Source organism: Zeus faber (assembly GCF_960531495.2).
Source record: "Zeus faber genome assembly, chromosome: 15".
NCBI lineage: Eukaryota > Metazoa > Chordata > Actinopteri > Zeiformes > Zeidae > Zeus > Zeus faber.
Genome location: NC_137194.1, coordinates 23,935,203 through 23,949,005, shown reverse-complemented (window position 1 = coordinate 23,949,005; position 13,803 = coordinate 23,935,203). Strand labels below are relative to the sequence as shown.

General features: G+C 45.8%; 1 protein-coding gene across 5 annotated transcripts; it reads right to left on the bottom strand.

Annotated features, from left to right (window-relative positions):
- Positions 1 to 9,736: 9,736 nt before the first annotated feature.
- crebzf (CREB/ATF bZIP transcription factor) lies at positions 9,737 to 13,638 on the bottom strand. 5 transcript variants are annotated; one of them, XR_013844535.1, is made up of 4 exons: positions 13,517 to 13,638; positions 11,915 to 12,778; positions 11,637 to 11,713; positions 9,737 to 11,156 (listed from the first exon to the last, which is right to left on the bottom strand). XR_013844535.1 is itself a non-coding variant. In XM_080014891.1 (3 exons), the coding sequence occupies exons 2-3, from the start codon at positions 12,694 to 12,696 to the stop codon at positions 11,698 to 11,700; spliced, it is 798 nt and encodes a 265-aa protein (XP_079871017.1). In that variant the 5' UTR covers positions 12,697 to 12,778; positions 13,517 to 13,638; the 3' UTR covers positions 9,737 to 11,697. The 5 variants fall into 5 exon arrangements, 1 of the variants encoding a protein (XP_079871017.1); XR_013844536.1 differs by having other exon boundaries at positions 13,480 to 13,576; XR_013844534.1 differs by having other exon boundaries at positions 11,637 to 12,778.
- Positions 13,639 to 13,803: the final 165 nt, after the last annotated feature.

Sequence of the window (13,803 nt, the reverse complement as noted above, 5' to 3'; positions counted from 1 at the left end):
TAAACCACAATGATGTAAATTCAACAGTCTAGTTCCAGTCATCTCTGTCTATTTGTCCAGCCACGAAACATCATGTTTTGAGACGAATTTCACAGGAGGGAAAACACAATGTGAAAAATAATATATTATATTTACTATCAAAGTTATAAATTATTGTACAACTGCGCCACTACTGTACAGATTGCCCAAATGTGCATCTTTGATTTACAGGTTCCTCGGTTCCTGTTACATTTGTTTTTCCAATATATATTTTTTTTATTATTTGAATCTTATTTCTTTTTGTAAAGAGAGGGAAGGCAAAATGGAAGCATTTGTATATTATTGTTATTATTATTATTATTAGTATTATTATTATTATTATTATTATTGAACTTTTCCACCGGTGCTCCCACTGATGGAAAAAAGGGACAGTTGCACATTCTCCCAAGCATACTCCGAAGGGCTGCGTTTTCTGTCCAGTGAACAGCCCCTGATGTGTGCAGAGGTGTGAATACACTTAGCCTCTTCTAAGAACACAGACACCACCCTGTAAATAGAGACCGGGAGATACCAATGTACCTCATTGTGATCTACCAGACCGGGCAATGGGGGGACCCTGGGGATGGAGAGCTCCAGCTGTGGAGGGCGAGATGCAGAGCTAGAGACTGCAGAAGTGCAATGCACCTATAAGTGTGCATTGTTTAGGCTGCCCTTTTAGATCTGCTCCAAGTATTACTGCCAAGTGACGCGGTGGGATAAAAAACAAGGTTTTCACATGTTCCCTATAAATAACGTTGTAAATACTGTGTGAAAAGGTCCCTTCTTCTGGCACATTACAGTGGTGTTGCCCAGACAGAAAATGCAGCCTTACCTGTGCTGAAATGAATAAAAAAGACCAAAAAAAACAAAAAAAACAACAATATAAAGACTATTGAATATATTAAAGAGTTACCTGCCTGTTATTTAAGCGAATAAATATCTATATATGAGAAAGAACACACCTGTATACTGTAGACTAAAACTGTATGGAAATCTAAGAGAATTTAATGGGAATAAGTCCAACACCTTTTGTCTGTATGAAAGAAAAAAATACATCAAAGTATTCTACAATAATAACTTTAACAAAGTCTGTGCGACTCTTGTGTTGTTTGTTCTTATCGGTGCACAGCTACACAATATCAACCAGGATCCCGTTGACAGTGCGATAGACGGGGTTTTGCTTGTCTCTGTCGCCAAAAAAAGGTAGAACACGATGCGCAAGTGACAATGACTGCATTTCATCAAAGGCGATCTTCCATATGGCGTAGTTACTTAATTGCCGCAGGCCTCCGGAATCGGGGAGCTTTTGAAAGCTGGCAACACTAGTAAACCCGGAGACCAGGGCTCAGCGGGAAGGTGACCTGGCGGAGCGATGGTTCATACCTGGCCTTCAAGCGCTGCTGTTAGATGTTCAAGTCCTTATATTTACAGTCAAGTCCTGTTACTTTAATCAACTGATTGGAGATGACCAAGCTCCATAAGACTCAGTGCCGCTCTAGGAGAGCTTCAGGCTTTGATGCCCCGGTGAACTTTTGAAAGCTGGCAACACAAGTATGCCTTTAGAAGCCCCCACGGAGACCGGGGCTCAGCGGGAAGGTGACCTGTTGGCGAGATGGTTCTGACACTGACATCACAGTTTCAAATCCTGAGTTTTACATCCAGGCTAAGCTTTATTGGACTCAGTGGTGCGAAGAGATACATCCTTGAATGGGACCTTTCAGTTGGAGGACTTCAGGGTTCAATGCCAGGTAATCTTTCAAAAGCCAGCAGCACAATTGTACATTTGAAAGCGCCTGAAGACCAAGGCTGAGTGTGAAGGCTCTAGGCTTTCTTTTCGTTCCAGATTGGAGTCTCAGTTCAGCCCTTAGGTCGCTGCAGTTAGAGTCACCACTGAATGACTCCCTTACTGGAGTTACCCCCGCCCTTCTGAGTGATAGTATTATATATATTCCTAATCTTGTTCCATTGTCTTCTTCTAACTGAGTGACGAGTTGAATTTTTCGAGTTTGAATGGTTCAGTTAGGATTCTCGTTTAGCGTTCCACACTGAAAAGAGCTCTCTCTAAAAAGTTTTTGTGTACTTGCCATGCTTGCATTAAGTGAGGTGGAGAAGGGCCTCACAATGGTCCTGTCAGGGGCCTCCAAATAGCGCCTTTATACAATAGACCTGTATTTCGGATGCATTTGACAGTTATGATCGAAGTACAGGACTATCGCTTACATGTAATATTGTGTTTATAGGCTTTTAGTAACTATACAAATAACAATGGGGTATATAGTCTTTGAATGGAAGCAAAGCTGTATTTCTCATACTGTCAGTGGCATTTGGTGATGTCACGTTGAAGTGGAGCAACAAACGCAACTACTTGCTAGGTGTAGTAAATACCTTCTCGACATCATCTCTTTATATCTGAAAATATCCACTGTTTGAAAATGTAATTGAGTACTGTAGTAATTGAGTACTGAACTGTACTACAACTAAAATAATAGACTTACAGTCCTGTACCTGCAGTGTACAGGAAAGTATCTGTACAGTATCAGATTTTCAACATCACTCCACTACCTTTTAAAGCAAATATTTATACCACTTGCTCTCCTACATTGCTATGCAGTAGTTTTGAATTGATCTTGCCAAGGATCAGAACCAATCAGAGTGCAGTATTCACTCTGCCAATCAGAGTGCAGTCTCCCACCAGCCAATCAGAGTGCAGTATTCCGCCAGCCAATCAGAGTACAGTATTCAGTCAGCCAATCAGAGTGCAGTATACACCCAGCCAATCATAGTGCGGTATTCAGATCAGGACAATTACATCTCAACTATCATCCATCAAAAGACACAATTCCTTATGACACGAATAAGAGCAAATTATTTTGAATTCAATGACAAATCAGGTAAATTTCTTGCCAATCAATTGAAACCTGATAGAGAAAAATCAATTAGTACAGCCATCAAAGATTCCCAGGGTAGAATAACATACTCGCCGCAAGACATCACTAACATATTTAGAGACTTTTATAAGAACCTATATCACTCGGATAATGAATCGAATATATAAAACATTCACTCATTCCTTGATGATATTGAGCTTCCAAAAACTCTTGATGGAGCAGGCTACCACCTTAGATCAACCACTTACTCTTGAAGAACTCAGGAAAGCGCTCTTCTCTATGCCCGACAATAAATCACCTGGATTAGATGGCTACGCAGTGGAATTTTATAAACACTTCTGGCCACTTATCTCCCCATTATTCATCAGAATGGTTACAGAGGTCAAGTCAACCTCCACCATGCCTCCGCACATGAATACTGCTCTCGTTTCGGTTTTGCTCAAACCCAAAAAGGACCCAACCCTCACCTCCAGTTATAGACCCATAAGCCGTATTAATTGCGACCTTTAGATTATAAGTAAAACACTAACCAACAGAATTGAAAAAGTAATTCCATTTATAATTCACCCAGATCAAACAGGCTTTATCAAAGGCAGACACTCATCCAGCAATATGCGTTGTTTATTCAGTCTGATGAGCATATCTAAAAGGAACAATTTTAATACTATTATTGCCTCTTTGGATGCCGAAAAGCATTTGATAGAGTGAATTGGACATATTTATTTTCAAACCTCAACAAATTTGGCTTTGGAGAGTTCCTTATTCAATGGATTAGAATCCTCTACAACTCTCCATCTGCTTCTGTCATCACCAATGGTTACACCTCACAGCGTTTCACTCTACAACGCAGCACAAGACAAGGATGTCTGCTCTCCCCTTTACTATTCGCCATCTTTATTGAACCCCTCGCGGCGGCTATCCGTCAAAACAGTAATATTATAGGCATACAAAAAGGAAACTCTGTTCACAAAAACAGTTTGTATGCAGACGATATCCTGTTGTACCTACGGAACCCAATTTCATCCCTACCAGAGGTGTTCAATCTTATATCTAAATTCTCAGCTATCTCAGACTATTTAATAAATTGGACTAAAACCACAGTCTTACCACTAATGGGGGGGACTGTAATGCTGCAACCCAGAAACTTCACTTAATCATCACAACGGGCAATATTAGATACCTTGGTATTGATATCTCCCCCAATCTATCAGATTAGTTTACCCTTAATTTCACTCCATTGCTGAAATCCATTGAAGAAGACCTCATTCGATGGAACAACCTACCCATCTCACTAATTGGTAGGATAGCAGCAGTGAAAATGAATATACTTCCGAAAATAATCTATACATTTTCAATGACCCCAGTGCAACCAACAGTACATTGGTTTAATACTCTCAACTCAATAGTCAACAATTTTTATTGGAAATACAAGAAACCGAGAATTAAATGAGCAACACTACAGAAAAACAAAGACTGTGGAGGCCTAGCAGCCCCAAACTTTAGATACTACTATCTAGCAAACCATCTTCAATTTAGAATTAAATGGTTACAAGCAGAGCAACAATTGGCCCATGGACGGCGAGACATTGAACAATCTGAATGTCAGGAGTTGTCATTAGCAGATCTCCCATTCTTTACTGAATCTATAAGGAAAAATAATTGCTTTAAAAACCCACTTATCGCAACAACTCTGTCAGCCTGGTGGAAATTCCTCAAACTCAGTGGTCACACTCTATCTCCAAACAATTCACGCCAATCTGGCACAATCCAGATTTCCTGGTTAAAAACAGACCAATACTCTTTAGGTCTTGGAAAAGACAAGGAATTACTCATCTGGAACACATTTTTGAAAACAATTCGCTTATATCCTTCCCAACCTTAACCCAAAGGTATAATATCGGTGGCCACAGCTTCCTTCAATTCCTTCAATTACAGCAGTCTCTAAAAGTTAAAATCAAATTGACGAACAACATCCTACAACCACCTGAAATGATTGAACATCTCACTCATATCGGTCACTTGAAAAATCCCTTTTCCAGAATATACAAACTTTAATTAAAAATAGCAACACTTTATCTTTACCTACAATGAAATGGGAAAGAGACCTTGCTGTTCCTACCAATATCAACCCGTGGAAGCTTATTTGCAACAACACCTTTTCTATGACCCGCAACTCCAAAATGCAACTCATCCAATATAAGATTTTGCACAGAGCCCATATCACGAAACACAAAATGTTCAAAATGGGTTTTGTGGATGAAGACATTTGCTCCCACTGTTCCCTTGATATCAGAGATGACTACTTTCATGCCTTCTGGCTCTGCCCACCTATCCTAGCATTCTGGACCAACATCACCAAGAAGCTATCAACTCTTCTGGGTCGCAGCATTCCATTCTCCCCGGGCTCCGCGGGGTCTGCCCGGGCTCGGCGGTTGGGTGGCTGCCCGGGCGGCTGTGGGGACATCCGTGGTGCGTGGGCCGGTGTTCTTGGGGGATCCCGGGGCCCCACGGGGGAGTTGGGTTGTCTGGGTGGTGGCGCCCGCTCCTTTACCTGAGTTGAGCTGGCCTGTCTCCGGGGGGGGGGGGGGGTAGACGTGCTACCAGGGAGTACCTGCAGCTGGCGTCCGTGTGTGGGTTCCAGGCGTGGTTGTGGGTCTGGGGCTCGGGTTGGAGACGGGGGGTGTGGGTCGTTGGTTCGGGTTTCGGGCCCCGTGGTCAGCGCGCCTCTGGGGTCGCCCGCCCCGCGGGCGGGGTGGCTGGGCCTGTGTGTCCCCCTGCATCCCGTGGGGGGTGGTGGCCCGTCGTGCCGGGGCTGGTTATGTCTGGTCCTGTCAACCTGAGTCCTGAATCTGGCTGGCTGTGCTAGGCGCTGGGCTCACCATGTGGCCTCCTTCGTGGGTGGCGGTCTCCTGTCATCACACCGGGCTGTCGAGGTACCTGCCTGTACTCTGATGCTCTCGGTGCATGGGGTACTCGTCACTGGGGGGTCGGGCTGTGGGTGGGGGTGCCGTCTGCCGCCCTCTATTCTGTAGTCCGCATGCTTTGCGGCTGGGGGCTGACTAGGGGCCTGATGGGGGCGCGGAGCTGCCCGACATGGCGGAGGCGCATGGCGGAGGCGCATGGCGGACGCTCTGCGCCCTTGGCTGATCGCTGTGGGTTGGATGCCACCGGGTACGGGAGGTGGGCACACTGGGGCGCGGTTGGGTCCAGGGGGGGGGGGGGGGTCTGCGTGGTTGCTCCCCAGCCTGCTGCACCCCTGGATCGATCTGGTCATGACTCGCCTATCTCTCCCAGTGCCAAAATAAATACTCAGCACATATACCACACAATAGACCGAGGGCTTTCAGGATGGGCGGCGTGCAGGCTATGGGGGTGGGGATGCAGTGGGCAGCTGCCATGCTCCTGCCCAAGCGTGCTTCACGTCCATCCCAAAATTGTAATCCCACTCACATTAGCTTAGAACACATACACTGGCACACCAATCCTACTCTGAACAACACTCCATCAGACCAGGGCCTGCGGGACAGGAGGGGTGCGAGTGATCCCGGTTCGACTTGCCTGAAGGACTCACACCTGCGGCCTGGCGGGGCAGCGGAGAGCGCCTGGGGGGACTGCTGTTGGGGGTGTTTGTTGGGGTGTGGGGGGCAGCTGTTGGCCTTTTGCTTCTGTGACGCAGCTTCTCTGTGGCGGGCGCCCGGGTGCTGGGGGTGGCGGAGGTGCCTGTGTGCCTGGCGGCCTGACGGGGCGTCTGGTAGGCTGCGGTGGGGCGGGCCTCCCCCTTGTGCTGGGCATGGGTGGGCGTGGGGGTCCTGCCGGCCCACCCATGGGGCGGGCGGCTCGGGCGGGGTGTCGGTCTGTCACCGTGGGGCCGTGATCCGGGCCTGCGGTCCGTGCCTTGCGCCCATGGCCCGGGTTCTGTGCCAGCGGCTGCGTCTTGTGCCTGCGCCCAGGGGTTGGTTGTATGTGTGCGCCCCTGGGATGCGGGGTCTCCTCGTTCTTCCTGAGACTGGGTCGTGCTCCTCGAGACTGGGCGTGGGAGTTGCTCCAGGGCCCTCTGGCTTCTCTGGGGGGGTCTTCCGTGGCCGCAGGGCAGGGTACCCGAGGATCTCCTGCAGCCGAGGGTTGTCCGCGGGGCTGCTTGGAGGCATAATAATACTAACCTTCTACACCAGTACCAATGGGGATAAGTCATGTACACTCACCGGTGGACATCTTTCACACACACGCATACACGCACACCTGCTTGGAGTGCAGGTGGTGATTCTCCCCCTCTTGGAGTAGTGATCAGTTGTTTATAGACCCAAACATGATAAATAGTTCTCCAAAGAGGGGGGTTGGTGGTGGCTCTCCATAACCAAAAACTGTGCTCTTGTCATTCTACAGGTCGTCCACAGGACAGAGTTGTTGCAGCAGTTCTTGACGATTTAAGAATAGATAAAGAGTTGCATTGCAGGTTGAGAACTTGAACTCCACTTGCAGACTAACTCTGTCCTGAATGCAATGGCATACAAATAATCTGTGTTGTATGCCCAGCATGCTGACAGCACAGGTTAAAAAATTTTTTTTTAAAAGAGTGCTGTATTCAGTCAACCAATCAGAGTGCAGTATTTACCCAGCCAATCAGAGTGGCATATTCAGCCAGCCAATCAGAGTGGCATAGTCACCCAGCCAATCAGGGTGCAGTTTAAACCCAGCCAATCAGAGTGAAGTATTCACCCAGTCAATCACAGTGTAGGATTCACCCAGTCATTCAGACTGTAGTTTTCAGCCAGTCAATCAGAGTTGAGTATTCAGCATGAAGTCCGCTAATGAGAGTGTAGTATTCAGCCAGCCAACTAGACTATAGTATTCAAGAAGCCAATCAGACAGTAGTATTCAGCTAGCCAATCAACGTGTATTATTCAGCCAGCCATCAGACTGTAGTATCCCCCCAGCCAATTGGAGTGTAGTATTCAGCCAGCCAATCAGTGCAGTATTCAGCCAGCCAATCAGAGTGTAGTATTCACCCAGTCAATCAGAGTGCAGAATTCAGTCAGCCAATCAGAGTGCAGTGTTCATCCAGTCAGTCAGGGTGTGGTCTTCAATCAGCCAATCAGACTATTATTCAATCAGCCAATCAGACTATTATTCAGCCAGCCAATCAGACTGTAGTTTTCAGCTACCCAATCAGACTGTAGTATTCAGCTAGCCATCAGAGTGTAGTATTCAACCAGCCAATCAGAGTGCAGTATTCAGCCAGCCAATCAGAGTGTAGTATTCAGCCAGCCAACCAGAGTGTAGCATCCATCCACGCAATCACATTGTAGTATTCACCCACTCAGAGTGCAGTATTCAACCAGCCAAAGTGCAGTATTAGGCCAGGCAATCACAGTGCAGTATTTACCCAGCCAATCAAGAGTGCAATACTCACCCAGTAAATCAGAGTGCAGTATTCGGCCAGCCAATAAAAGTGCGGTCTTAAGCCAGCCAATCAGAGTGCAGTATGGAGCCAGCCATATTTTGTTCATAGAGGGTAACGTATATCAATTGTTCGTTGTAATCGGGATATCTATGAGCGCTCACATGCAGGGAAAAAGAGTTGATGCGGTTTTATTGTCACTGTTCTATCAAGACACTGAGTATAAGTGCATGTGTTTTTAATACACAAGTCGCCTACAATAAGCAAGTACTTACATATTTCCTGTCACTTTAACTAGTCATTTGGGTATTTGCACTTCTAGTTAAGTAAAAGTCTATTTAGATGCTTATTAAGCACTATTAGGACCAATTATAAAGCTACCATCATGTCAGAGGAAAGGAGTCAAACGATAGGATGTGAGCCGTGAAAAGTCATCCTCGCCCTAAATAAAGCTGCAGTGACTGCATATACCATGATCTCATAGGAAGTGGATCATCCTGAAAGAGGAAGGTGTTTTGTTTTTTTTAAACGCCTGCGGATAACCACTGAAAGAAATGGCTTTTCTAGGCGTCAAAACTAGTCAATGAACTACAACAGCTGATTTCAGTAGAAGTTTGGTTGAACGCCATCGGGGTCAAACAGATTGTGACCCGCAGCTGGAGGAACACCTGGAAGACTCAGCTGCAGCAGCTACTTAAACCTTCATTGCTATTAAATCCAGCTGTGACGCGCTGCCATCCCTTTCCTATAGAAAATCTTTTAACAGTAAAATAAACAATGTGGCGAGGTCATCGATAGGGATCTAATTTGGGGACTTCGCACTTGAAGTCACTTCCACTTGAAAGCTCGCACAAAGAACATCGCCCACCCCCCGGCACTTGAATGGAGAAGCTAGACTTTATCCCACAGCGTCTTTTAGTTCACTAGAAGACATTCCGGTATATTGTCAGTTTCCTGTAGTTTTTAACAGCATGTCGAACATCACCTGTTACCGTTACTTCGGCAGAGTACAGTAATGACACAGCGGGAACAGCGCTTGCAGTTCGACGCTCCTCCGCCAGGTGCCGCTCGTCCGTCTTCCGCGGAGCGTTTCATGACCCGACTTCAGGTTTCACGTTATATTCGATGGAAGACTGGACAGTGCTACTGAATCCACGCTTGGACCCAGATCTAAGCAACAACCTAAATCCAAAGTCTTCCACTTAAGAGACAGGTTTACCTGATATTTCTAAACTTAAGACCCGTAGGAAATACTGGATATACGCTGACAGTTGCTCAACGGATTGTATTTGTGCCGGTGACATTACATATGTGGCTCATGATTCTCAAACCGAAAAAACTGATCACGTGGAAATGTATTTGGCAACAATGGAACGTCTTCAGCAACCACTTCGCTTGACAATCCTTCACACTTTGAGGAAACCAGCTCGATTACATAAAATTTTTTATTATTATTATTTTTTTTTAAATTTTGCTGGGGCCCAACATACATTCTAGAATACAACTTTAATGAGCATCATGCTGCGCTGTCTGCACCAGATGAGAGACTGAACATCTAATCTGAGGGACATGAGCCACTTGCAGCGATTCCTCCCATTAAGAGCAATGATTATCCTGCATAAAATGAAGTGGAAACAGGTTAGATCCACTAATGTTGATGTGACTTAATTTGGGACCTGGAGCAATGTTTTGTAGTGTCAAATTGCAAAGAACTACCACTTAATGTCAGTATTCTCATGACTCCAATGTCTTTGGTCCATTTATGTCGTATGACCAGCTAACCATCGAGCAATTTTAAATCAAACTAATATCAATCCTTAACAGGACCCTTAATCAGGTCTGTTTCCTCAACTCACGTAAAGGCTTGCCCTTTCAGCAGCATCCACTTAAGGAACCGACCCCCACTGTAACACATTCTATATATTTTTTAGAAATACAAGGATCAACACATTATTTTAGCACAATTAAATGTGAGAAAGATTTACAAATACAATGGGCAAAATAAATACAACTATTTTGCATCTCAATACGTGGCCTTGACCCCACAAAGTCTGAGAATGACTCAAATGTGCCCTCAATGTAAGGTGGAGCAACTCCCAACTGTACCTTGATGCCATCAAATTATAGTCGCATTGTGTTATTTTGTTGCGATGGGAGCGACTTGTTCATTTGCACGAATATCCTTTTGTACATTTTCCACCAAAAAGGCATTGGACTGACATGTGAATGCTGAAATCCTGTGGCGTTGAGCTCAAAATGCAATGACACCTTTAATTATATGATCTTTGTTTCCGCTTTAATGAGGTCTCGGTCATTTCTTTAGAAAACCTTTACCAGACTTGACCCAAATGTTCAGGGATAGTTAGTTCTTTATCGGCAGAGCTTGCTGTTCAGAAAGAGAAAAAGAGATGCATTAATATCAACAGCACAGAAATAGACACAAAATATGTATTTTAAACTGAGAAGTATGATGAAAATATGATTTATTTGTCCAACATTTCCCCATAACATGCTTATTCAGCTGAAAATTATATATACACATAGATAATAACAATCTGTTACACTTTTCTATACAAAACGGGTGCTTTCACCGCTGCCATTTTGGAACAGTTATGAAATTGCATTCCAAAATGTCCATCTGTACAATACATAATTACGAGACCATTAGGACTCATCTATGACTGTAGCAGTTAATTAGGCAGATGTTTTCACCCCCATGAGCTATGGATGTGGTGAAGTACTGGTTTAATGCAGTCACTTACAACATTTGATACCGATACTACCTTTAAAAAAAACCAGGCCACGTTGGCAGCAGCTTGTCCAGCCTCTTCAACTCCCAACAGCAGAATCCACTTTAGCATAAAGAAAAATAGGGGGGCGCTAAATGAAAGGTGATCTTCTTGACAATGGTGACGGTTCACAAAGAGATAATTAACCCAAAGTTATATTTCTTTTTTTTTCTTTCTTTTTTTTTTTTTCCCCTGGATCGCTTCACTTCCAGTTTGAAAGCCAATTCAAAATTTAGAAACTCTTTGTGAAACGTCACCTCGATCATAAGCATTTTTTTTTTTTTTTTTTTTTTTTTTACATCTACAACCCTTATTTACAGTTAGCCATTACTTGCAAAGAACTGAGGTTACAAAAACAAAGCAAAAAGGAAACTTTTCCCAAAAGTTCTCAAGTTTAGCTATGCTGGAAACAGGAACTAGCGTCTCTGAAAAAAAATAAAATAAAAATCAAGTACTAAAGTCGTTGCCTCAGGCCTTTGGAAAGAAAAACAAAACAAAACCAAAAAAAAAAAAAAAAGGTGTCTTTTCTTTTCTGATCCTTACCATGGAGTCAAGCAGGCAAAGGGGTTCTGAAAGCCTTTCATCCCGCTTGGTAGCTCAACCATTAACCTAGAAGAAAACTGTCAACAAGGTTTAGCAGTAACGTGTACATCAGATCATGGTCTTCATTACACTGCACAGACATGCACCTTACACAGTTCTTAGGCAATTACCAGAGCTAATGGAACAAGTGTTCATCAACCCCCATGACGTTCATGACACTGGTGCTTATCAAGTTCGGTCTCAATATGTGAAAACAGAGGTAAGTACTTGAACCCTACATTTTGAGAGACGTGCTCGCGCTCTCCGCACATTTGGTGCAGAACTCCACTGAGACGTGGTTCTTGTCAACGTGCAGACAAATGCCGCCGGCTGTCTCCTTCTCCTCCAGTTTCACGCGCTTCCGGGGCAGGGCGTAGTCATGGTCGTTGGAGGCGGCTCCCTGGAAAAGCGAGGAAGAGAGTTTCATCCCGTTCACGCCGCTCAGCCGGGACAGCAGCTGGGACAGCATGCTCTCGTTGGCCAGCACGGCCCTCAGGTACCTGGCCTCGTCCTCCAACTCCTCCACCCGCTTGCTCAGCTGGGAGTTCTCCCGCCTGAGGGCGTGGTTTTCCGTCGACAGAAACCCGGCCTTCTTCTCCAGGCTGTTGACGTACTCTTTCTTTTTGAGGCGATTGAGTCGGGCGGCAATGGCGTTTTTGTTCGTCAGGGAGCCGCACCGCGTCTCCCTCTTGGCGGGCCTCTCGTCCGAGGGGCTCCTCTCCGGCGACGGGCTCATCGGCGCCTCCGCACTCGGGTCGTGACCCTTGAGGCTGTACACGCCTAACTCGGCCAATCCGATGTCGAAGAGCGAGGAGGACGCATCGCCTCCGTCAACCGTCCATTTCAGGTCGTCCATCCCCAACAGGTCGTCAAGCTCCAGCCCCGTCACGTCCACGTCCTCCGCCGTCGGGAACCCGGGCCCCAGCCGGTCTTCCACCGTCTCCACCGCGTCGGTCACCTCCACCTCAAGGGGCTGCGCTTCGACGCCACTGATCGCCCGGCCCCGTCTCCTGGTGATCATTGTGGCCCAAGGTCGAGAGTGCGCGCGCGCACACACACACACGCACTTTGTCAAAAAAAATATTTTGCGATCCCTTCCTTATCTGTTGGTGAGGAAGGAAAAAAACAAAAACAAAAACAAGAAATGACGTTAGACACGTGACATCACATTGTGTTGTATTATTGTTTTTTTTTTGTGTTACTCTAGACGGCCAGGTATCAGACACATGTATAAAAGGTTGGAATAGAGAAACAGTTGAACGGCGCCGTTTTCCTCTTCTCTGGCAACACCTGGACTCAACGAAAACCACATTTTCTTACGGATTAGTCAGTAGACATGATGACGCGCCAACCAACGTGGTTTCAACTCAGCCCGCAACGCAAAACAGTACTGACTGAGGAGAACAAACATTGCATATATAAAAGATATACACGCTACACATTCAAGTCTGTTTGAATTACGGCCAACACCAAATTGGGGAAATCGGAGAATAGGTGAACAACTCGAGTTGAGGACGCAGCGCCAGGCGGGTAGAGGCCCGGGGCCGCCATGCTGCTCAGGTAGCAACGCGGGATAAAAATAAACACAGATTTCTGGGTTTCTTTCGAGCTGAGACAAGAAATGAGCCCCTAACCAGACGTCGGTAACACCTAGTTTCTCAAGTATGTACATCTAAAATAATTTCAAAGAGACGTTAGCTAACCTAGCTAGCTAGCTACTTAGCAACATGCTAGGGAACCGACCGTGCGAATGACGCAGCAGACTGCACAGACTGACGCAATAGTTCAGTTGACCAATATTTACCGTCTCGTGTACAAAAAAAAAAAAAAGTAAACTCTACTTTATCAAACGGGAGTCCTCGGCTGGATTGCGCCCCGGTCCCTCTGCCGGCGACCTTCACAATTCTCCAAAACGATGAAGACGGGAACAATGGCGCTCGACCGCGCTGTTTCCATCTGCTCGCTCTCCGGGTGACCAGCGCCCCTTGTGCACCGGAGGACGCAGCCGCCCGGCGGAAAATGTGTGGAAAGTCGATGATCTTCTCACTATTCTTCGACCTTCTCGTCACTCTCCAAGCTTTTCTGACAGCGCGCCGCTATCTGGGAAGAAGACACGTTTGTGACGTCA